This window comes from Bemisia tabaci, chromosome 6 (assembly GCF_918797505.1).
Source record: "Bemisia tabaci chromosome 6, PGI_BMITA_v3".
Classification (NCBI taxonomy): Eukaryota; Metazoa; Arthropoda; class Insecta; order Hemiptera; family Aleyrodidae; genus Bemisia; species Bemisia tabaci.
The window spans coordinates 27,134,734-27,159,813 of NC_092798.1; the positions used below are offsets into that span (position 1 = coordinate 27,134,734).

Here is a 25,080-nt window from a genome sequence, read left to right on the forward strand (position 1 = left end):
TCTGACTAGCTTCCCAGCACTTGCTACTTGGGTGAAACTTATGGGTGAAAGCTCTTTTATATTCATTTTACTAAACCTTAAAGGGAATTTCAATTCTGAAACAGAGAGGCAAAATCACAGTTTCTAATAATATGATTTATTTTTAACAAAGTATACAAGACAAATTTCTTAAAAATATAAGTAACAAACTTGATTTGATCAACTTCATATTGACAGTTGACAATAAGGAATTCGGAATACTGATCAATTGCTTTACGTACTTTCATGAATTTTATTGCCACCATGCAATCCGTGAAGTGTTTATGTACAAATGGAAATGTAATAGCTATAGGATATTATAGGTTAACAGAATAGGAGAAAAAAATCATCAAAAAGTGGGGGGAAACTAGGAAAATCATGGATCAAATATACGGAAAGGACTGAGAAAAAAGTATGCTCTCTCAAGCATGTAAGATGATTGGTTAGTTTTTACAGAACAATAAGTACCAGATACAATGTGAAACTTTGTGATAGATTAAAAAAAAATCCATAAGAATGTGCTAAGCATTGGATACCTAGAAAAATAACATTCTATAAATGTATAAAAACCAATGATCGGAGGAGCACAGTGTCTGGGGGTTCAGATGACAATTTATTCGGGAATGACAAACTTCTGTGGATGGACTCAAACCTCCCGACAGAGCCTTTGATACAGTTTTCAGTTTTTTTGCTTTTTCCTTTCTTCTTTTTTGTATCTTTTTAAATGGTTTAATTACAAAAGTACTTTCTAGTAAAATAAAATTTTAAAAACTGATCATTTGAATAAAGTGATACCATTTCCAAAGGAGCACACCAGGGTATGTGTGCGTCTGTCCTTCCAACCAGGCACTTGCACTGGAGATGTTGAGCGAAGCCTTTCTGAGGAAATTGTGCTGCTTAAAATAGTTTCTCCTACTTAAAAGAAGAGATGCTGCTTTGAAAGGATTGAAGGACTGATAAGAATATCACTGGCGTGGCATGCTTTGCGATATATCGATTGTTAGGCTATTTAAACAAAGGATCAATAAACAGGGTGTTCGCAGCGAACACCTTAATAATAGATTCTTTACCAAAGGTTAAAATGGCAGAACCGTCGATAAATCGTAATTCACGCCACGCCACTGAAGAGTATGTTTACGTGACTTTGGTCTTACACTGTTATTCACTGTTTTAGCCTTGAGTAGAGGAAATCCCTGAGTTAATTTCTTCATATCCTGACAGTTTTTATTATGTTTATTCCAAAATTTTTTCACTTCAAAATTGACATTCAAAGGATACAAGCTATCAATGGTTACTTTGTTCCAGAATCTCTGTGATTAAAATATTAAGGCATGAGTGAAAAAAATATAGCGTTGATATTTAACACTTTCAATGAATCCCATTTTATGGATCCAATTTTTAAAATCCAAGATTTTAGTCTGCAGGAGACTCAATACAAGGAAGGTGGAGTAAAAATCTTAATAATCCTCTGACAAACGAGATCACTTTCTACATTTAAAAGCTCAGTAAGTCCTGTGACTGTGGCAAATATTTTAATTTTTTAGTATCACAAAAGTGTTCAACACAATTAAGTATTTTACTGAGCCATGACATCACAAAAAACTTAATCACTGCGAACACAATATTGTCTTACAATTACTACATACTAAAGATTCAAATCCAAAACTGCTAAATTATCACTCACAATTTATGCTCTATAAAAATATGGTACATTTTGTGTAAAAGCTTTCTTCTTAAAAGTGAAAATTAAGCAGAAAACTAAACTAAAGAAAAGGGGCAGAGTGATTATGGATAAAATACCCTCAACTGCAAGAGGTAAATGAGGCAGAGGTTAGGTGGTGCCTTCTTGTACATGGATTTTCTACAGACAAAAACTTTACCACTTGAAGTCTAAGAACCAAATTTTAGCATAGTGCTGTTTTTTAAAGAATGACATGGGCTTTAATATCAGTGATTGTATCACTAAATATAAATTATAGTGTGGTTTCCAGTGATGACGTAATTGTAAAAACAGAGATGAGTAAACAATACCCACACACAATTTTTTTTTGTTAATTAGGATACATTTACCATTATTTAAATATTGGGTTGGTTTGATTAGTACCCCTTCATTAAGGTAATAAAACAAGACACACAGATGAAAGTAATTTTCCAGAAAGATTTTACTTAATTCATTTGCACTTCTTCATCAATTCTGTGAGTGTCAATTGAAGCAAAGAACGAATTTCCAGGAAATGTTACCTCAAACTGTGTGTTCAGTAAAACATTCAAAAAATTATAGCAGACTACAGCTCTTTCACTGGACGCAGATACCCACAAAATAAAATGCGAACCGTTCGCTTCTCACCCTTACCACTATCATTGGTTCAGAGGGATTTTTAGGAAGTAATATGTTTCTCCTAACTTCCCCAACTACTTTAGTGTCAACAGACAGTTCAAAGAAAGATTAAAAAAAACCCAGAGATGTAGAAAAGCATACTAGCATTCATAAGAGTTCTCATATAAGTCTGCATTGGTTATCAAAGGACGATGAGAATATCTCATAGACAATGGTGAAGGTTGATCACGGAGAAACCATCACAGGATATCTCTAGTGAGGAGTGGAAAAAGAAAGAGGAATACCTCGATTTGTGACGTCCATGTTTCTGTCATATTTGATGATAGTAAAGGACTAATATCTTCCTCTCATGGAATTTCAAGTCTTTGCCTTCCAAAGAATATAAAAATATTTCCAGAAACTTTCATGCAGAAACGTTAGGAAAACTTCCATTAAGAAACTAAAATACGAGCAGTGATTTTGACACATCATGATCAAGATGCGCGATTTTTTAGGTTTGCCATTGATAAATAATTCTTATCAACTGGCATGGAAATAACCGAATATTCAGTCAAAGAAAAACACAAACGGTCCAGATCAGCAATATTTTGTACTTGGCAAAGTGTACTGCCAAAAAAAGTCAACTTGCTTCCACTTTGAAATGCTTTATCTGTACACTTGCCACTTGCCATGTATAACAGACATTACTAGCTTCTAGAATAAAGCTTTCCTAAAATTTCCTACTTGCCTAAAACGGCAAAAGACTCAAAATCAGATCTGCGAATTGATCTTACCTTGTTGCTGATTATCTCAGGCCCCTGCGCAGATATCATTTGATTTGAATAAGTTCAAAATGTTGATAAGAACAAACATACTCGCAGCGCCTAAAGCAGCTCCTAATTGTGTGGAGACTCCATACCAGAATAATCCTTTGTTACCCGCATCATTGAAAAGTGCTGCAATTGAGAGTTTGGTGTATGCTATGAGTCCAGAGCAGACAATCCAGCAGAATACCTGTGGAAAAAAATATTCATGATTAATAAATTGCAAATTTTAAAAAAATGTATTTTCTTCTAAAAAAAGAAAAAAAAAAGAACTCTTAACAACAGCTTGAGAAGCAAAAAATTGAACCATAGTTTTTTCAATTAATTAATATATTGAGTTTTTGCTTTCATTTTTTTGTCCTGAGCACATGAATAATCGGAGGATACAATGTTTCTTGGGCTAAATTTAAATCACAAATTACACAACAAGACAATTTAAAGTCAACGAAAAGGCGACCTGTTGTAGAGGAGAATCATCACTCTCTCCGCATAGTCTAAACTGGGCAACAATGGAAGCGGTCTGAAGAAAAAGGTGGCAACCAATCATGGACACACGTAACTCCCTTAATCTGAAAATTGATTCGATTTAGAGTGGAATTTAGAGCAAATGGCGGCATGGATTCCAACGATCTTAGTATCTATGGACGCAGCTAAGTTAGGGGGATGGCGTAAAAGGGTTTCATGAAGATCCATTTAGTTTTCATCATTTAAATAACGATCAATCGAAACTAGGTACTTATAAAAGGAAAATTCAGCCCGACACCACTTAAGTTTAATCTGACATTGAAGGGCTCTTCTGTCCCAAAATATTTGTAGAACAACCTTTTAGGCTACAATAGGTATCAATAATACGATTTTGAATTTTTATGGGCTCCGGTCTCTTCTTCCAAGGTCATATTTTCATTCCATCTAGATATGTTTTCAATTCCAAAATTCGTCGTTCTCCGCGCGAAGGAACGTAACTTCATTACAAGTTTGCAAAATTGACTCAAACCATTCAATTTTTTACGAGAGTAAACCTGCATAGTATTCGCTGAAAGTTTGCCTGATTTTTGCAGAAGATCAGACAAAAAATTAGTGAAATTTTCAGTTAGAATTTCTTAAAATTCTCCTGGTAAAAACGTAATTTGCGCGGAGAAATCTGGCATCACTGAAATGTAGTTACGTTTTTTCGTGAGAGAAACGACGAATTCTAAAATAGTTGTCAGCCAAAAATTGCACAAAAAGTGCAGCACGTCATGGTATTAAAACCTACTTACGTATTATTCATCATCAAAAATTAGATAATCATTAGATATTGTGCTTCCTCGGTATTGCAAGCAAAAAGAGGAAAAGAGGAGTGAAATACACGGTGACTAATCCTCACCCAAAGTACCTCTTTTTAAACAAGGATAATAATTCCCAAGTTAACTGAAATCTACCCCATAGGCGGATCCAGCCCCCCCCCCCCCCCCCAGTTCGCCAGAAAAAAAGGAGGAAAAAAGGGAAGAGGTGGAAGAAGGAAGAACGTTTGTATTTGCAGGGTGTCTACTTTTTTTCGCCTGGGGGAAATCCTGATTTTCCCTGATTTTTGACTGCTAAATCCTGATTTCATAATTTTTCCAAATCCTGATCTTTTGCGGGAAAAATCAAAATTTCTGCATAAGCGTATGCGAGAGCATAAAAAAATCCGATCGGACGGCCGAATTTTCTCAAATCCTGATTTTACGACAGATTCTTCCTCAAATCCTGATGAAATCGGGATTAGACCCCGATTGACCTGAAACCCTGATAGAATCGAGAAAATCCTGATGCTAGACACCCTGATTTGGCAATTGTTCATGACAAAATTGACTCAAACTGCATGTTAGATGTTTTAAAATTTCGGAACATTTCTGGGGGCAGCCCCCCCCTTGACACCCCCCCTCCCCCTATGCCTCACCTTGTTCGAAGTGTCTAGATCCGCCTATGATCTATTCTTTAAATTTTTTGAGGGGAAAAACAGAATACATACCACAAGTGCTTTCCCAACAAATTCATCGGCCAAGGGAGGAGTCGGGCTCAACACAGCCAGCGTTATGACGTAGGAGACAAAGACAGCCAACACAGCGCTGAGGGATGAAATCGCTCTGATGGACTTGTGAGGAACGAAGTACGCCATAAAGCAAGCGATCGGGTTCGCGATGTGGACCAGCGTCACACACAGGTGGTATACTTCATAGCCATAAGGTAGACAAGAGTACGACTGCAAACTGGGCAGTGAGCCATTGGCGAGGAAAGAAATAACACCTTGGAGCAGAAGCATAGCACCATAAGAGTAAGGGGTCAGAATAACGGCTTTCTTCCCGCCCTCGAACTCATCGTCGGACAATCTATTGGTGTTAGGATTCGGGCTATCTCTCAATCGGTCGATGACCAGTCTCTTCTTCCTCTCCTTCACGCAGATCGGTAGATTATTTAACATTAAAAATGAGATCAAGCTGACGACCATCAGGCTGAAGATGACCAGGAAGTAAGTCTGGGTGGAGAACCTGGGCGGGTGAAGCTCGGGAAAGACAGCGACCGAACCGTCCGGTTGAGTGACGTTCTTGCATTCGGGTTTGTCGCCTATGCCTTGTATGAGGGCGATACCACTGGGAATGAAGCCGCTAAGGCCCTCGCCGACCAGGAGGGAAACTAGGTAGGTCTCAGGGAAGCGACCGATGAAGGGGAAAAATAATACTGAGCTTGTGCACCCGACCAGGGCTATGAAAAACGTGCCGGCCATCAGTGACGTGCTATGAGGTGCCCCGAAGACGCTGCTGGTTTGGTCGTAGTTGAATGCCATGTGGAACATGGCCAAGGCCCCCAGGAAGAGGATGACGGCTATGACGTAGGAGTCTTTGACGAAACCCGGGCAGTTCCGTTTGCTGAAGTAGTAGAGGAGGGGTCCGATGTTGGCCATCTGGATGATGATGGAGAGGTAGGATGGAAGGGACCATCCTTCGGGCGCCGCCTGGACCAGGATCGGGAGCTCGTTGTACATCCCGTTGACGGACATCCATGATCCCAGACCGAAGAGGGCTGCCAAAATGTCAACCAGAAGGGCTCGACTGCTCTCCATAGAACGCATATTGGTGTTCAATAACGGTACAATTTCATCCGCACTGAAACATAGAAAAGGAAAGATCCGTCAGATATAGACGCAATAAACATCGGTTCAAATAATTGGAAATCGCGGCGAAATTGCCGAGATGAAGTAGACTACACTTTGCAATTAGGAACTACAATTTTTAGCTCGTTTCAGGAACAACATATGTGTTATTAGTTTCCCTTGGCAGATGGGTGTTTTTCGTATGAGCAAGAAATTGTAGCTCCTAATTGCAAAATGCGGTCAAATTAGTCTCTATCATCAGTATTATGCCTGAAATTGTATTAAAAAAAAAAAGTTGTAATATGGCTAAATTATACACTCATGGTCTGTCGTATCCAATGAATATCGTAGGTCACCTAAATTTTCCTCTGCGGAAAGTTAAAATAAACATAAAAGGAAATTTCCTAACGGATACATCACATTCTCGGTTACTGCGACACTAATTGAGATCTTTTTTCACCACCAATGTTGACGAAACGTTTCGATTTTTTGAAGGGACGCAAGACTGCCGGTATTAAAATTTCCCCTTCATTTTTGCGTGATACCAGAAAGCGAACCAACAAGCGCGAATAGTTGCTGCTTCTTTTCTTTCTTGTCGCATACCTCGCACAGTTTTCAGAGGAGAGGATATGGAGGTTAGACGGTAGTCTACATGCATTATTATAGGGGCAAAAAGGGGAGGAAAGAGAGAAAAAGCAAAAAAATAATATACGATCAATTTTTGCTAAATTTCATATTAAGACTCATATTGGAAAACACAATTATTGAGGCGTTGGGTGTAGAAAGGGCGTTTCTCAGTGATAAAAACGTTTTGCGCGAGATTCAACGTGAAAAAAGTACCTGCAAACGCTCATGGCTAATCATCAAACTTCATTTTCCATTTTTTCATCTGAGAAAATGAGATACAAAGCGGGGGAGGAGGAAGTATGCGGTGCCTTAAAAAATCGTTTTAAAAACATTGTCCGATGAGTGGCCCTGTACACGGGACACATTGGAACTGACCTACGTTGCGTCACTTGGAGATGGAGGCCAAAGGGATGACTTGGCATTAACCCAGAATGATAGGTTCTTTTTGAGCATCCGACTGCAACAAGTGGTGAGTAACCGTGCCAAGTGTGAAACTTCATTCAATCGACTTTGATTCATGCTATTCGGCTTTAATTGCTGTAGTCATCACAAATTACACCTATTAGGAGGGGAAAACCGTGGAACAAGGGGGGTGTCACTAAACTCATTACATGACATTATGCCGATATCAAAAGGAAAATAACTGTATGAGAGGTAATTTTTGACGGATTACTATACTAATATCAGTGTTCCTATTGCAAGGTCTGAAAGTTTCAAAATAGATGTTCTTTCTTTCAGTGGCGTGGCGTGCTTATATCGATTGTCATGTCATTTAAACCTATGGGAAAGGATCGAGAAACAGGGTGTTCGCAGCGAACACCTTAACAATCGATTCTTTACCATAGGTTTAAATGGCATAACAATCGATACATCGCAATTCACGCCACGCCACTGTTTTCTTTACAGGGAAACAGCACCATATAAAATGATCTGCGCGTTATTCACAGACAAAAATAATCTTTCTGTACATTTTATATCCATTGCAGATTTTACTTAATCATTCAAAATGCCACTTCGCGTAAAATCAACATCTCATTGAAAACGAAGTACCTATGCCCTTTGCCCGACGACAGATTTTGAATCTTCATTTTGTTCGGTTTTTTGGGCCACTTATGAAATTTTTTTGTAAGAATCTAACTTCATTAGTTAGTACATCGTTCTTCCTTCAAAGTTAAGGTTGAATTAGGCATGATAAATCAAATGCTGATAGGTATTCAAACGGATCTATATGATCGGCCAAGTTTTTTACAATGTACTATTAAGGATTGAAAAAATTAGGGAACTAGAGTATAAGACAAACAAATGTGTTTACAAATTAGAGAAATTTACAAAAACTTGTTCGATTCTCTTTCATTTTTGGAAGTATTTATGCTAAAAAGAATTATGTTGCACGTGGATCCTATGCACATAGTTCCCTTTAGCATAAATAGTTCAATCATGGATTAATACACTAATCCGGGGATGCAAACGATTAAAGTTAGTAGAAAATTAAGGATAAAATAAGGAGTAGGTAATCCGTACGGGTTTCTTTCCATTCAGTTATGTGAAAATTTAATTTAAGCCTCCAATTCAACCGCAAGGATAAACCACTTTAGAAAAACGACGACGATGCTTAATGAAAGTGATATAAATAAATTTTAATCAATGCAATAAAGTGAATCTCAAGAGGAGACAATCAATAAATAACGAATCTCTTCTCAATAAAGATAAGCCTGTAATGTCTTACGCTTTCATGAAGCTAATAATTCCGCGTTTTGGAGAATGTGGCTGTACTTTCCAGATTATTCGTTTTTCTAGGGCAAGTATGAGTGGCTGGAGAGACGTGTCACTCAGTTTAATGAGCGAGGGCAGAGTTAATATTTGAGACGCAAACTTGACCTAACGAAAAGGGAGGGGTTCAAATAGGGTAAATAGCGATCTTTCCTCCATGACCAGGAGGGCAAATAAAAATGGCATTTTAACTTCACAGACTGACCCAGGTCTCTCATGCTGTCACTACTTGTATTCGGCCGTTGTACTTAAAACAAAACCCGACTCGCCCAAAAACTGTGACACGACAGCGAGCTGCTACAAAAGTTGTTATTTGTCATGGTGCAAATCCATGATTCAGACCAATATCGAATACAATTTTACAAAAGATAACGACCCGTAGTTTTTAATCGGCTGGACCTGAATAACTAAACTAGGCGTATTTTTAATATTGACAGTATCGCGATCGCCTATACTTTTAGGAGTTGCTGCTATTCACGAAATTACTTCAAAAAAAAAAAATTATAAAACTGCAAGGTGACCAAGAATTGTCGCCTGCAACCAGTGGCGACTCTTCGGAGTTGGCTACACTGTTTATCCTCCGATTGGATAATGTAAAATGATCGATTCTTGGTGAGACAGCTTGCCTCACCGATACTTTCAATGGATTTAAATTGAGGGAAAACAGTGATACCGACTAGCAAAATCGCAACTGCCTGCAACTTAGGGATTGATTTGACTATAAACCGACTGAGCAGGGGCGGACTGGGACGAAAAAGGTTACCGGGAAATGTACAACCAAACCGACCCACGACCCAAATGGGTGGTCGGGGGGCATCCCCCAAAAAGAGGCGATCGGGGGGCCCTCCCCCAGAAAATTTTGAAAAATGAGCACCTCAAGAAAGCATTTTGTAGCCATTTATAAGCACGAACAGAAAAAAAAGAAATTAGAGCAATTAGAGTAAAGAAAGAAAAATAAAACAACACAGTTAACCGACCGGCCCACCGGGATTTTTCCCGGTGTTCCCGCCTGCCAGTGCGTCCCTGCGACTGAGAACTTTGTGCGTGACGTATTTCTTAATCTTAGTACATTAAAAAAGGGACGAAGTCATAAAATGAGCCTCATCTCTTGAGATTTCAGTAAAGGTTCAAGACTAGAATGAGAAAACGCCAATGGAGATGTTGCATGTGTGAGGAATTTGCAATCTGACCATTGATTCTTATTTAAAAGTTCGCGAGAAACACGATAGTGCCACTGGTTTTCTCTGAAATCATCTCCCAAGCTCAAAAAAAGCTCTCAAAGTGAGGCTAAAATGGAGGGGATAGCCCACCCTACCCTGAGAGTCCACCTCTACATCAAAACAAACTCTCCATGCAAAGAAAGGGGGCAAATACATTAGCAGGGTTGCCACTTTATTTGGGGACTCCAAAACTGAAAACACGGCATCACTGCTAATATATTTGCTCCCTATCTTTGCATGGAGAGTTTGTTTTGATGTAGAGGTGGACTCTCAGGGTAGGGTGGGATATCCCCTCCATTTTGGCTTCACTTTGAGAGCTTTTTTTGAGCTTGGGAGATGATTTCAGAGAAAACCAGTGGCACCATCGTGTTTCTCGCAAACTTTTACATAAGAATCAATGGTCAAATCGCAAATCCTTCACACATGCAACATCTCCATTGATCTACTCGACACTACTAATAAATATTGCAGAATATTATGAAAGGGTAAGATCAGAATCCTTCACGAACCCGAGACGATGATATAATTGATGGCTGCCACCGTTGATCAAGAACTGATCACAGAACGTAAGATGTGCTCAGGAGGATCCGTCAGCCTATGGAACTGGATGATACATTCTGAGCCGTTATTGCATCAGCTTCTGAGGCTCAACTGCCCCAATTCCAACTTGCTGACTACCGGAAAAAACGTATAGGTAAAGGCAAACAGTGTTTTTCACACCAATAAGCAGATCGAACTTCGAGCGAGGCGAAAAGTAAATTTTGAATTTTTCCTAAACAATAACAAAACATTCCTAGGCGCAATGCAAAGATGCTGCGAATTTATGAACAATTTTTGGGGAACAACCACAGAATGTTGTTTGGGAAAAAACCTCGCATTCTATACAAAAATCGATAACTGTACCGAATGCGAGGTGTTTTTCCAAACAATATACTGCTTTTATTTCTCTGAATTTTTCGAATTTTTCGGTTTAGGATGATTCTTTAAGCTCATGCGCAGCTAGGGGATATCGTCCTTTTGTCGGCTAAAAATGTAAAATCTGCCGAGATTTGTGACATAACCGAAGCGATATATCGCATGCCAGACCGACCATGTCAAGAACCTTGACGAATCACCTTAAGTCACATCATCAGCAGAATGTACTTCTGGAAGTACACTGCAGTATGAAAATAATGGTGCTCGCACAGTATCTTATTGTCAGAGTATTTGTTCAAAGTAGAAAGATCAGTCATCAAAGCACGACTCAATGACTTGCGTAATTGAACAATGTCAGGACAAATTTAAAATTTCAAGGACTTGTGGGAAGAAGGAATAACTGTCCATCAAAATAAATTATGCCCCTAACAGATCGAAAAATGGCGGGAAAGGAATATTACACGCAAACCAAGAGAGAGATGCTCCATAAATGGGTGCAAAATAATGCAATCCATGCATCAAACAGCGCGGGGACATGATGTAGGCATATGCGTGCTTGTAAAATAAATTCCGGTGATAATTACTATTTTTTAATATCAAAGATCTAGTAACCGAGTCTTGTGAAACATGAAAGAATTTCATCCTCATACAAAGGATAATTAATGTAATTAAGAAATGAGCGGTCGAGGAGTAACAAGAGAAACGGTGGTCTGAGCAATCGTTTCACTTTGAATGCCGACTCTCTCATTCAGTCATTCCTCAATAGATAAAACATGTTTTCAGCTGGCCAGACTTGACTTTAGATGGGAGGGAGGGGACAAAAAGTCGTCAAATTATCAGTTACTCTTCTAGCTCCCTCACTGTATTTCTTCTCTTGGGACGACTCAATTTTTCAAAATTTTCCCAGGGAGAGTCTCAGGACCTTCCTTTGAAGCTAGGGAAATCCTCTGAACCCTCTCAGTGAGGTGGAGGAGTTCTACAAACCTCCCTTCTTACGGTATCCGTTAGTACCCCCAGACCCCTCTAGATGAAGTTCCTTTCAGCCCCCTCCTCCTTCCTACAAAAAGTTTCTAGTTTCGCCCAATACTGAGAGGAATATTTGTGTTCTTGAGTCACTTTTGGTTGGTGAGGGAAGTGAAAAAAAATGAGGCCTATTTTTATACAAAGCTTCTTGGAACTTCTCTGTCTTGAAAATTTCAAGGCACTTTCCTAGTGACTATAGGTCAAATTTTCAAATGCGTCACAAATTTCGACCGGATTCAACGTTTTTAATGAGCGAATCCAAAGGAGGGGGGAGGGGACGTAGTTCGTCCGAAGTAAAGTAGGAATTAAGGAAAAGGGAAGAAAGTGAGAAGTAAGAGCGGAGGGAAAGGAGAAGGAAAACGCGTGCTTACATTTGATATTTATTAATGACGAAATTGACTTTGAAACTGCACAATAAACGCTTCAAAAATTTGAGAATATTCTGGGAAAGGCTCCCGGACCCACCTTCCATCCTCCTCCCGTTCGAGACATCTGGATCCGCCGCTGACGTTCTTGTTGATTTGACACAAAAAATTCTGGAAAACCCCGGGGAATTAATCATTGATTTGTGATATTATTAGATCGTAATCTACTTCACTTCCTTTCGTACTTCTCATAACTCGATCTCGGTGTCATTACTTCTCTCGCTCTACTATTTTATTTTGCTCTGGTGGATCGTTCCAAATTGTAGCTTAAAAGACGCGACAAGAAAATGATCGCTTGAAATGAATGGAATGAAATCAGTTTGGTCTCGGGAGTTGATTGGATTTATCAATTAGAAGAGCCTGATCGCCTACGTTGACAGACCCTAGTTGAGCCAATTGTACGACACGGTTGCAAATTGTGGCTGAAATTGCCGCGAATTTCATCGAAGGCAGACAAAACTTGGCATAAAGGACTGATCTGATCTGACAGTGACGGCAAATCATACTAGCAAACTTTTTTTTAATGTTTTTGCCGGAGTAGACATGCAATTTTTATCTCCTTTTAGGTTCTAGATGCATGAAAGAAGTACACCACATAATTATAGGCGGAATATTGCGTAAGATGTGATCTGTGAATGTGTATATTTGAGTCTGGGTTCTTCAGGGTATATAGCTCATTTAATTGCTGAGCAGACAGTTCAGTGGACGGTTTATCATTCGTATCATGGAAAGCGCAACCCATGATGGTATTAAAATCAAATATACGCTACCTATTTAAAAAAATTGCAGATCATGAAAATATTTGCGTGCACCTTGAGAAAGAAAAGGTTAGGTTGACACGCAGGACAACGTGACGCTCTTTTGACGCCAACACAGCATGAGTATTCCTGTATTCATTGCAAGAATCTTGTAACTGTAACAAACGGTTCGTTACGGTTGAGAAAAATTTAAGGTGAGACTAAAAATGTTCAAAGGTAAATTTCTTTCTTTAGGTCTTCTCGCTGCCATGATCACGGAGTGGTAATATTGTTTTTTAGCTTTTGTTTTTTTTTTTTTATTTTTAATTCTTTTTAGACGGTTGATAATGACCGGGAGACCAGTTGAAACGTCTCGTGTTTTATAAATTATTGTGTGTTTTCAGTCTCGTCCCCGCTTTTTCTGGTCCTATTTAATATCTTTATAATTCCTTTGTATCATTCATCAAAGTTCTGATAAGGCACACACATCCTTGGCATCGTATTACTAGATTCCTGCGATGAGCACGAGAAAATACATATCATCACTTCAGTATCACGCTGAGCTGTTGTAATATACGCGATGGATTTTGTGTCTTTCTTTTTTTCGAAGTAATCCACAGTAAATGTCATAAAAATCCCAAATTCAATTACAGTAGTGTTTTGTACAGTGCATGTACATGAGAATTACGAAAGTTGTGTTCAAACACGCCCTTGCTTACTTCGATGGTCATATTGGGATTGTGACGCAATGACACTCGAGCCATGACGAAACTATGACATTAAAAGCGGCCCAGTCGGGTTATCTAAAAGTGTTGAGAGTTGATTCTCGATTAGTAATCATTGCAAAAATGAAGATTGCTTTGACCAAAATAAGTGCGTTTCAAAGGTATGAAAAGCATTGTTATTATGATTGCTCATCAGCTGTGTAATCTACAGTGGACTGACACTAGCTCTTGATTTAGAAATTTGCCTTTGAGTGTCGAGGTCAGGGAACAAGGTTCCCGCTTTTCGTTTTAAAAAATCATGCCCAAATGCATGGTTCACGTTGTAAATAGTCGATACAGGCTATTTTATCCTTAGGTCTTAAAATCGAGCCGGTAGGAAACTTGAACATTCCATGGCTGGTTAGTTTTTTCGTCGGTAACTGACCTTAAATTTGATGCGGCACGCTCACCTCCAACAAGGACCGGTTAAATTTGCGCGGTTTAGCATCGTGTGCATACCCAGAGGTGTTCATGAATGTAATGATAAATCGTACTGCACTAAGACCTCAAATAATAAATGCAACATGCAGCACACGTTTTGTTGGTACGGTGCAAACTATCACAGCACATGCGCACTAAATTCCTATAACAATCACGCGAGATTACCAACATTAGTTTAAGGAGAGGAAGATGTAATTTGAAAATCGATGTAATTGTTCACTATATTGAAAATTAAAACTGGACTTGCGTTGTAAACCATTAGACTCTGTACCTTTATTTTTGAAAGAGAGGGAAAGCAAAGATCAAAGAACGAAAAAATGGGTAAGTGTACATGTGTAATCAGTTTATGATTATGAAATCATACGGAAAGCTACAGGAAACCGGGGAAGTTCCGCCTCGCATGTTCCTCTCAGTTCCTCCACGGAAAAAAATACGTGACAAGAACCTAGTTTAAGACGGCCAAAAACTACGTTACGAGTGGTTCACAAATTCAGTGACACAGAAAAAACTTTAGTTGTATTTTTTAAGCAAAATGAAAAAGAATGCGGGAAAAACAACAGAAAAAATATTTTTCACCGACTGTTCTTGAGGTCTTATGGATGACTATAAAAAAGCCATTCCTTGCATTGACAGCGCTTATCGATATTGAAAGACACGCAAATTTGAAATGAATTATCATTTTGACGATAGTGATGATTTTCACAGCATACGGATAATATTTTCGTCTGTGTTATTTCTTAATGAAAATATTGTTTTTACGATTTTTTATAAGTAAGGAATTTTACGATCAAACAAACAACGATCGAACAAATCAAGAAAGCTCCGGAGAGACGGTTCATTTTTTGAAGTGACAGCAGTCGTACAATTCAAAGAATTACATCATTCAACGGAACAAGTCAATAACTCGACGATGATAAGCGCGCGCTTAAGTAATTGATATACGGTAGTGATTATAGAGCGAGTCTATTTGAAAGAGCGATTCGGCAAAATCAAACGAACAGAGGGAGGAGAAAAAACTAAATGAATTTGTTTTTTGTGATAAAATGATATTGCTTTCAACTTCAAGGTGCATCGTAAGTGCGATGTAAAATGCTTTCTATAATGGTCTATAAGTGCACATTCTCGCACATTCTCTTTAGACTGAAAGCGCAAACGCCGCCTTAAATGTATAACAGAAGACAAGAATACAGATTGGAATTCTAGATCTATTTTCCTTCTTATTTTTTGTAAAGTAGAACGAAAAAAATCCTAAAACAGCGGAGACCTTGATATTAAATGATACTTTGGTTTTGTCACGGCCTTTTCCACCTCTCCCCTTGGATTTTACCCCAAAAATGAATAATTTCGCGTAGAGAGATTCCTACTCATTCCACGAGGAGATAGGAGCCCCTTTTTTTGGGTAGAACTCACTAACATAGAAGGAGAGAACCTTCAAGGGGGACCTTTCTGCCGTATGATTGATCGCAGTGTCGCCCAGTGAATCGAGTAAATCAGAAAAGTCGGATATGAAAGTTTTAACTAAAACTGCAAACTGTATTCGTCACATTTTAAATTTATAGGAGTGCACGAAGAAGAAAATTTCACGAGGAAACCGATGGAGCCACTTTTAAAACCTCAAAGTTTTGTGTAAACGAAGATGTAAGCGCATGAAGTTTTCAAATTCTGTCCGACCTCTCCTATTAACTCGATCCACTGTGTGCCGCGGCGGATTAAACTGCAAAGTTTCAGCGAACGGCAATTTGGCCGCAACGTCGGTAGCACCACGAGGCTCCAAGTCCATTGAGGTCTTAAAATGACCCATTTCTTTTGGACAGCTATATTATATCTATATTATACAGCTACAAGCAAAATATTGGAAGCACTATTTCTGACGAACTGCCGGACCGATAAGGATGATCTTTACACGTATGTCATCTGTAGTAGATGTAGATGTGCAAAAAATTATGAAACCCCGAACTTTTAATGTTGTAGAGCTTTTAAAGCTCATGTCACTTAAGTCCAATGTTAATAGCGTGAGAGATATGTCATTTCCGCTAGAAACGTCAAGGTGTGGGATTCTACCTGAGTGACTCGAATAAACAATAAAACAATGGAAAAGCTCGTGAAGGGCTCCTCATTCGAAGAGTTGAGGAACGGTGCATCGCTCAGGGTTCAAGGTTCAAGGTCCAAGGTATAAGGTTTAACTCAATTTTTCCTGCATTCTTCCGGCTTCGATTTGTGGCATTGGTCAATTTACCTACTTGATTGCTGAATTTCTATTAATATTTACAGCAGATAAAAAGTGAGAAGGCAGGCGCTGCGGTGCGTCGGGACGGACCAAATGTTATTAACTCTTAACGGTCGAAATCCGATAAAAAAATAATTATTTAAAAATAACATAATAAACGGACATTTCTCCAGTAAATGGACTGTGAAACCATGTACATCCAGCTATTCCTCATCATTTACAAATCTGAAGGTTACGTCAAAAATTTTGAAATCGATGCAGCTCGAACACAAAATGGTGTATTAAAATGGAAGAACATTTTTGCCCATGCATATGCGTATATGGCCCGCGAAGCGGGTCTGAGGGCGCGAGGCGCCCTCCCGGGGGTTGGGCCGCGTAGCGGTCAGGGGGCAGGGCCCCCTAGTAATGTACGTAGACTTTTCCCTCATCAGCTTAAAGAGTTTACCAGCGCGAGAAAATTCAAGAACGAAATAGCACCCCCCCCCCCTCTCTCATTCCCCTGGCTGGTGGTGGGACCGGAGGGTGGCGTCAAGAGATAAAGGGATGGAAAATAGTTGAAGATGATTTCCCTGCCTCCAGCGTTACGCATTACAGCGATCAGAGCTGCGTGTCGGTTCGTGCTTAGTACCTTCCCTTTCACTAGAAAAAAAGGGGAGGGTGTGGGGGGGGGGGGGCAAAATGAAGATTGCATCAGCCTCCTGACTATCCTACCCGCCATTCATAGCAAAGGCGGACCCCACGATACTTTCTGAGAGAGTAAACTCACCACTGAAAAACAGGAGCTATTTAAAAATCCTCGGCGAGTGCGGACAGAGTGGACGAGGCGTCAGCATGGTAAAATTTTCGGCGTTTCATGACTCATGACTCACATTGGAACAGACCCATGACTCACATTGGAACAGACTCACGAACACACTTTACACAGGATGCGAACGACCGGCGACACTCGCAGCTGGAACGGCACCGCACAACTGCCGCCGCGATGCGAACGGTGTTCGTTATGATCGCTGATGACTTGACGAGGAGGCCAACCTCCAGACGAGTACCCGACGTCGTCGCTGCCATGTTTTAATAATTAATTAACCATTTTTCCCGCCAGGAAAAGGGAATGTACGACAACCGTTTTATGAGAAACGCGCGGCGGCGGGAACTCCATCGAATAAATAGAGACGAGAGGCGAGACACTTTGCTTGCGGTGGCCCTCCAAATAAAAAAAAAAAAAAAAAAAATTAAGTAGAAAAAAAAGGACTAGGAAAATTGCTTGGGAGATTGATTGGGTTAATTTTAAATTATCCGTCCTAAAAACTCACTGCAATGCGTCTGATTGGTTTGTCTCGAAATGCTCCATCCCAAAGACCGGTACCGTCGAGCCGGAGCGCCTGCAACTATCTCGGTATGCAACCCGGACATCCACTGAGTAGGTTTAGTTGCATTCCAACAAACTGTCGTGCTATTGCCGAGTAGAGCCTGTGCACATAACTTTGCCTCTTTTGTTATAGGTGCAGGTTAGGGAATTTGCTATTCCACGCATACGGTGAAAACGGCAAAGATATCTGAAACGGACTCTATTCTCCAGTAAATCAAATTGGAGCGTTTTAAAAAAGGAAAAATTTCTTCCCTGTTTTGGGCACGGGCCATGTTCTAATTCTGTTAGGAGTTTCAGAAAGTAAGAGGGGACCCCAATGCATGAGATTAATATGACAGAAGAAGTCAAATCTTTGGTTTGAAAAATTTTCTTTTTTCTTTGATTTGGGAAGTTTGAAATGTTCAAATATTTGGTTAAATATGAAAAAAGTCCAATCTTTGGTTTCCGATCTAGCTTAAGAATTTTCCAGGGTTTTCAGTAAAATCTGTTAGGTTTGAGACATTTTTCAATATTGATGATGTATAATTTGATGTCCTTCCGGTGACCGTTCCGAGCTTAAAGCTCGTCTTCAGTAAGCGTTAAAAAATTTTTTCTTAACAGCACGATATTCGAAAGATCATAACAATAAAAGCAAAATATTGGAAAATAAGGGGAAAAAATCAAGCTACAAAGAAATAAAACAAAAAAGTTAAAGAGTGAACTAAAAACGGCAAAACCTATCACCTAAGTTCCTTTACATCGATGAAAGAAAAAACGCTCTAGATTTGACAACTGCAGTGTCCTATTATTCCCGGAGCCGCGTGTTAATGAATTCTCCTTATTTGTAACGCAAACGCGGAGGGAATCACTGGATACAACGGCATCTCTTGGCAACGATGGGTTTCACTCTATTTGCGATTGCGATCGGTCATAGTTTCCTACGGAAAGAAACAGAAACCAGGGATTCTCGAGGCATACACCAGGAGACGGCAGAGATTTTCTGCGGTCAAAGGATGGAAAGTTGCACTTTAAAGGCAAGAGGCGGTTAAAAATGAAATTCCATCACCTCATTACGAATCCTCGGCTCTGGGTCATGAGGTTGAAATATTTTACCTGCAAAGCGACTGGAGAATACGATCACGAATCGCTGAATAACTGAAACACTTCGACTCGGAAACGGGAATAATTACGGGTTTCTATCAGAGACATTTTATCGGTACGCAGGCAGGATTTACCTACTTGCCGCCCCCTTCTCATTCGTTTTGAAACATCAATAAAACCATCAAGTGAACGTGCCGGAGGGAGAGAGGTGCATGAACGCGTTTACTGGTTATAGACACATTTTTGCGAAAGCCCTGTCAACACTACTGGCAAAAGTTCACGGAACTTTGCGCGAAAGTTAAGTCCCGTAAACCTATCTCTTGTGGCGAGGCCTTCCATTTATAAGCATTGAACGAAAAAATTAAGAAAGAACAAACATAAATGTGGTTTAATAATTTAACGTCCGCCGCTGCGCCGCGCTGATCGCACTGTGATTGGCGCAATGCGGGAAGTATTCCTACAGTCTTGTAGGCGCTTTGCGTTTCACGCCGACCGATACTGACTGCACTGTGTCTGACGCAATGCGTGAAGTATTCATGCAATCTTGTAGGCGCTAATATGTGTTACATGCCGACCGCCGCGCCGAGGGCTTCTCCTTTTCATCTCTAGTCCTCGTCATCATTCCTCTCTACGCTGAGCTCCAGGCCAAATTGCGTGTTTAGTCCCTCTCTTAACTCGATTAATTAAAGATGCTGTCTCTTGTGTCACCGAAAAACAACAAAATTAGAAAATACTATACTCTCGGGAAAGAGAGATTTGGTCACCTTTTCTCATTGATAATTTTTTTTTTCTGGATCCCATTTTTTTTATACCTACATTTAAAAAAAATTGCAAAATTTGCCGCCCCCTAAATCTGCCGCCATGGGCCGCGGCCCATGTGGCCACCCCTTAATCCGGCCCTGCTTTATCGGTACGTATTTGTTCATTCGGTTCAAGTGCTCTGTGTAAGAGTACTCGGTCAAAAGAGCGACGAGTCTTCGTCAAAAAAGGAAAAGGGAAACTCAGAAACAGCAGATACGCACGGAAAAAACAACTTAGAAGCCTCAAAAATTTAGGTAAAATAGCGCCAACTAAAGCTCAGCCCTACTGCCTGTGGTCGGCACTATTTTACTTGAGGTGTTAGGGCTCAGAGCTGACTTGTTTTTCCATGAGAGTATCTGTAAATGGGTAGGAAGGAGTCTTCAAATTCTGACTCGCAAGTATTTGGCGCTGGGCGTTTTAAAAAATGCTTAAACCATTCCCATAAAAAGTTAAACACAAAAGCATTGAAACCTGGTTTTTCTACACATACATGACCATAAATGAATGACATACATGATGTACTCTTGCGGCAGAGAGGAGCAATAACTGTAAGTGAAGCTTTACAAGAACGCACTTCTGAAAAGAAATTCGGGACCGATTCACTTAAAGAGCACAATAAAACTTCGATACCTATAAAATTTCTGAAAACGCAAAAACAGACTTACCATTGCGGTTTAGATCTCTTTCTCGACTCACGGAGGCGGCTGCGTAACTTTTACAATCAGGGGGTGGTGAAAATATTTATCGTTCAATAATCAAGTCATCAGACTATCTTTGGGGGAAAATTGCACGCCGAGGGTCGAAAATGTAATTATTGCCAAAAGAAATGTCAAAGATGAACCTGTCAACGACTATCAAACTTCCCAGAAAAGTTCGAAGTACCAAGTTCCGTCGAAACACTCGGCCACACGCTTTGCACAACGTTAACGAAATGACTCGACTTCCGGAACGACGTCGCCCAATTATCAAATCAACGCAATAAATGTAAAAAACTGATAATGTCACATATTTAAACACGATTTACGTCCAAAAAACAGATAAAAATTCGGAGAACCTTCTTTTTTCAGAGGGTGATAACCATAATGACTCACTTGCTGGAACGTTGGCGACGCACAAAGGGCCGACAATTCTTAGCTTGATGGTTATGAAATATGCATTAAAAACGCATTTAACGCATTGAATTATAACTTTACCTGTAGAAGTAATCAGTATAGTTGGGGAACTTTTTCTCTGCGGCTACTTGAATGTTTCAATGCAACACATCTTGAGGGATGACTTAAAAACGTGAGAAAAATTTTATTATTTTTATTTCGGTTCCGCATTACTTGGCTTAACTATGACATTAGAATCATACATATGAAGACCACATGAACATTAAATCAAAGCTGATCATACACAATGCATGAGCAACGAGCTACTATCAAAATGGAAGTAGAATTAGGCCAAGTTTTCCGGGGTAACCCAAGACAAGGGACATAGACCGTAACCTGGAGACGAGTAGAATGTCATCCAATACCTCATTGTTTTCATACAGTATGGCTTCCTAGGCTTGTTATACTGACTTTTTTCCAGCGAAAAGGCATTGATTGGTACCGTGGGTCGGTCTTACGGTCGGGTTTGGGGGACTTGTGTCTGGGGTTCCTACAAAATGAACCAAATTTGAAATTGAGATGGAGAGAGATTTATGAACCAAAATAAGAAAACATGGAATAGATTGTACTACTTATCATAACAGATTTCTCAGCTGTTATCAGATGATGCATTTTTCATGATTCATATCGAAATGCTGCGTCATGTCATTTGTCTGTGCAGGCGTTTGTGGTCCTATCTCGACGAAGTAAACTGAGCCCAGCTTATTTATCAGTCCTCTGTTTGAAGCGGCCAGAATCAGCTTGTTTTCAGATTTATTTTTAAATTTGGACGAGTTTTCGACAGAAGGTGGTACTTTTTTCCTCTCATTAAAAATGGCGGAGGCGTGTTTTCAAGATATTTTTTGGAGGTGTTTTGCTGGCCTGTCTCTTCCATGCACGGAAATTTTGGCACATTTCGATCGGATTCATAGTAAGAGCATCAAAAGTGGTGATTCTACTGCTGTCCGACGCTGTATGATACTTTTCTCTGACCATTGCGTTCCAAAAAAAGAGAGTCAAGGTTCATGTCAAATGAGTGAGTGCCATACTAAGATTTGTGAAAATTTAGGGAAAAAAGCCTAAAGCAGTGAAAGCACCTATAAGGGAAGGCAGCTTTTGTAAGAACCTAGCCTCAGAATTGTAGCGTAACGCACTGATATGAGAACTGTGCAGGATCACGTGCGATGCTGCCGAGAATGGGTGCTCAACGCGCTCTCGTAGCGACCGGGAGAAACTCATAATCTAGCGTCAACGCTACGACCGAGGAATACGGCAATCCGTTGATCAGTTTTTCATCTCCGATTCGCACGGATATCAGCGAGACTGCTTGGCGCCAGACGCTCCAAGAATTCGGTCTCGTAGCTAGGAATTTCCTTCATCGCTCAGTCTTATCTTTCATGACCCATTCATACCCGCTAGATCAGGAGGTTCCTCCTGATTTCTGGGTATTCTGGAACCTAAAATGATACCTCGGCGTTGGTCCAGTACGATTTTTAACGAGGAGTGTGAGCGACAGTGTACTCAGCATTTTTAATGCCGCCCATCAAATAATTTCGAAGGATGTAAACATTCATCTGACAACATGGGTTAAATTGAAACGCACCTACGATTGATGAGTGAGGAAGGAGGATAGGTGCGACTAACAAACGAAAAGCAGAAACGCCGCGGGGTATGGATAGTCATACTGAAAAGAGAAAGGAGATAGCAGGCTGCTATTAGCAAAATTTTAAAAAAATTGGATGAATACAGGAGCTTTCCCAAATTCATGAAGGTACGTGGATAGGGAAAACGGCTATGTCCTCGTTAAAAAGAAGTTTGATAGTTAAATATTTTTTCTAGGATTCAGATGTCAAAAAAATTCATTTTTATGATGATCAGCCCTAAAATAAAAAGCCCCCCCCCCCCCCCGGGTTCTGCCCATATCCTTCACCTAGATTAACACTGTCAATGCATACCTTCAAATTAATTACAGAGCATTTAAAAACTTTACACACATAAAACAACTTTCTTCGAGTTTTTATCCCGATTCATTAAAGCAGTTGAGAAGTTTTTTTTCTTTTTTTTTTCACAAAAGCTACTTAATAAGAGGTTCGTACACATGAAAAAGCCAGCACCTAGTGCGTTTCATATCTAGTTCACTGCTCATAGAATACAGTAGAGTACGGACAGAGCTCATCATTAAGATAGCTAGTTTTTTATATTTTAGGAGAAAACCTAGACACGGTAGAAACCGCTTCAATGGGAATGATTCTAAATTGGGAAAATCTTTCAATGAAAAGAATTTCCAGTGTGGATAGTTTTCACATGATTTGTCAGAAATAATCGGCTCCAACTGTTCAGCTTTTAAGTCTGTAGGGACACGCTATATTAAACCACCTTGTCATCCTATTCGGGCTTGGAGTTTACTTGATCCTGCTTAATGATATGCATGTCATGACTGTTATGCACCATACACAATTGCACCGTGCAAGTTCATACTTGTGAGCACTATTTTAAGTGTTTTGCTATTATAATTTTTCCACAAGACAATGGAAAACTTATTGCCTTCAGTTAGGAGTTTACAAGCTCCTTCTCAAGGTCTTCACATTCTTACTGCAACCGAAGTGATAACCAGATGGTCTTCAAGATGAAAATTTTCTGGACCCCGAATAATTATTCACTTTAAACTTTTAAAGCGGTGTGGAAATATCGAAACCTATGTTTGGATCGAAAATTCTGAATTAGGTACTTCTGCCTACATTGTCACAACTGAAATGACAAACCGTTAGGCTCTATTGACAACACTTGACGTTGGCAGGACTTTTCAGCTTTACTTCAGAAATCATGGTGTGGAGAAGATAACTTCCAAAAAGGCCACTTTTAAGATGGCTTGTGGGACCAAAAATGTCCATACTCACTGAGGGATAAACATGTGCAATTTTGGTGACTAGAACAAGGGGGGGGGGGGGGACATTCTGCTAACCGCAGAAAAACAGATTTTTCACACTTCACTGACAAGTGAAGATACTTCCTAACATTGTGACCTGGTTTTCCATATACCTACCCACTGACACTTCAGAAAGCATCAATTCCATTATCCATAACTTCCTTAACTTTCGTGTATGGATGTAAAAAGATTACCATGATGGGTTTGGTGATATAAGACCAATATAGTTCCGAAAGTTCAATTAAATCAAGCCAACATTTTCAGCTGAAAGTGGCAGTAGAAAGGGTAGTACCTGATTCCACTGCACTAGTTTGCTTTAAAGTACATTTTCTGCATTGAATGAACCTTTGTCAGAAGAAATTTTGTATACAGACATGGAATTTGAGCTGACAATAAGTGGTAAATTGGAAATAGGTACTTACATCATCTTGAAAGGATGGGTGATGGTGAAACTCCATGGACGAGAGATACTTTCAGTGGCGATAAGAGGCCATCCTCTTGTAGTCCTTTCATCAAGACTATAGATCAGTACAATATGAGAATCTCACACAAAAACTTTGATTACAACTGACTCAAAAAGCGTCTATTGTTCTGGAACAGGGAGCAGTATGATCAGTGGTGCTGGTGCATCTGCTGAGATGTGTGTTGAGGTTTCACTTCTTTGACTTTGAACTTAGACCAAACTTGATAAGGTAACTAAGCGTCTAGTGGGATACTTTTAGCGAGCAAGAGGGCTTACAGAGCAACAAAAAGTACAGTGGCGGCGTTTGTTTTCGTTGATACACTTAACGCAAGAATCGGTATGTATTACGTAATCGAAGAGTACCTAGACAGACAGCCTGGACTAATTATTGAGTCACGGAGCATGAACCCGGGAGAAAACGTACAGAAGCCGAAAACCACGTGGATCTGACGGCACGTCAATGCGACGAATCAAACGAAAATTTAAATGAGAGCGTCACGAATTTCGCACGAGAAGTTGTACCGAGGGGGTATGAAATGAGTGAATTGTAAACCTCATGGGTTAGAACTATCTACTCGGACGATCCAAAGGAGGTATGAGGCTTACTTCGGTAAACTTCTGTAGCACTTGCGAACGCAATTGAGGAGGTTAGACACAGATTAAATGCATTTTTCGAGGGATAGAGATGCATGAACTGAGAAAAATAAAATAAAAAAGGCAGGGGTGAAAAGCACAGGCGAAGGACACTAGTGATAACGTGATGATACAGTGATAAGGCGTAACAATAATAACTAGTCTTATGCACTTATGCAGTGTTGCCGATTGTAACTATTCAGATGCGCACCTTCTGCTTAAAATTCGGAGTGGAACTGTGAAAAACATTGGAAAAATTTT

The 25,080-nt window shown here is 39.8% G+C and overlaps 1 protein-coding gene across 5 annotated transcripts; it reads right to left on the reverse strand.

Moving 5' to 3' along the window:
• Nucleotides 1-114: 114 nt before the first annotated feature.
• Rift (Riboflavin transporter) lies at nt 115-24,964 on the reverse strand. Of its 5 annotated transcripts, XR_011900124.1 has the most exons (4): nt 24,146-24,964; nt 5,153-6,284; nt 1,157-3,349; nt 115-986 (listed from the first exon to the last, which is right to left on the reverse strand). XR_011900124.1 is itself a non-coding variant. In XM_019046237.2 (3 exons), the coding sequence occupies exons 1-3, from the start codon at nt 24,148-24,150 to the stop codon at nt 3,146-3,148; spliced, it is 1,341 nt and encodes a 446-aa protein (XP_018901782.1). In that variant the 5' UTR covers nt 24,151-24,964; the 3' UTR covers nt 115-3,145. The 5 variants fall into 5 exon arrangements, 4 of the variants coding, with proteins under 4 accessions (XP_018901782.1, XP_018901783.1, XP_072158122.1 ...); XM_019046237.2 differs by having other exon boundaries at nt 115-3,349; XM_019046238.2 differs by lacking the exon at nt 24,146-24,964 and adding an exon at nt 20,333-20,579 and having other exon boundaries at nt 115-3,349.
• Between the last annotated feature and the right edge of the window lie 116 nt (nt 24,965-25,080).

Excerpts from the sequence above, each read along its gene's own strand:
- Rift (XM_019046237.2), bottom strand. Across the intron at positions 3,350-5,152 it reads TTGTTGGGAAAGCACTTGTG|GTATTCTGCTGGATTGTCTG; the intron begins GTATGTATTCTG and ends TTTTTTCCACAG.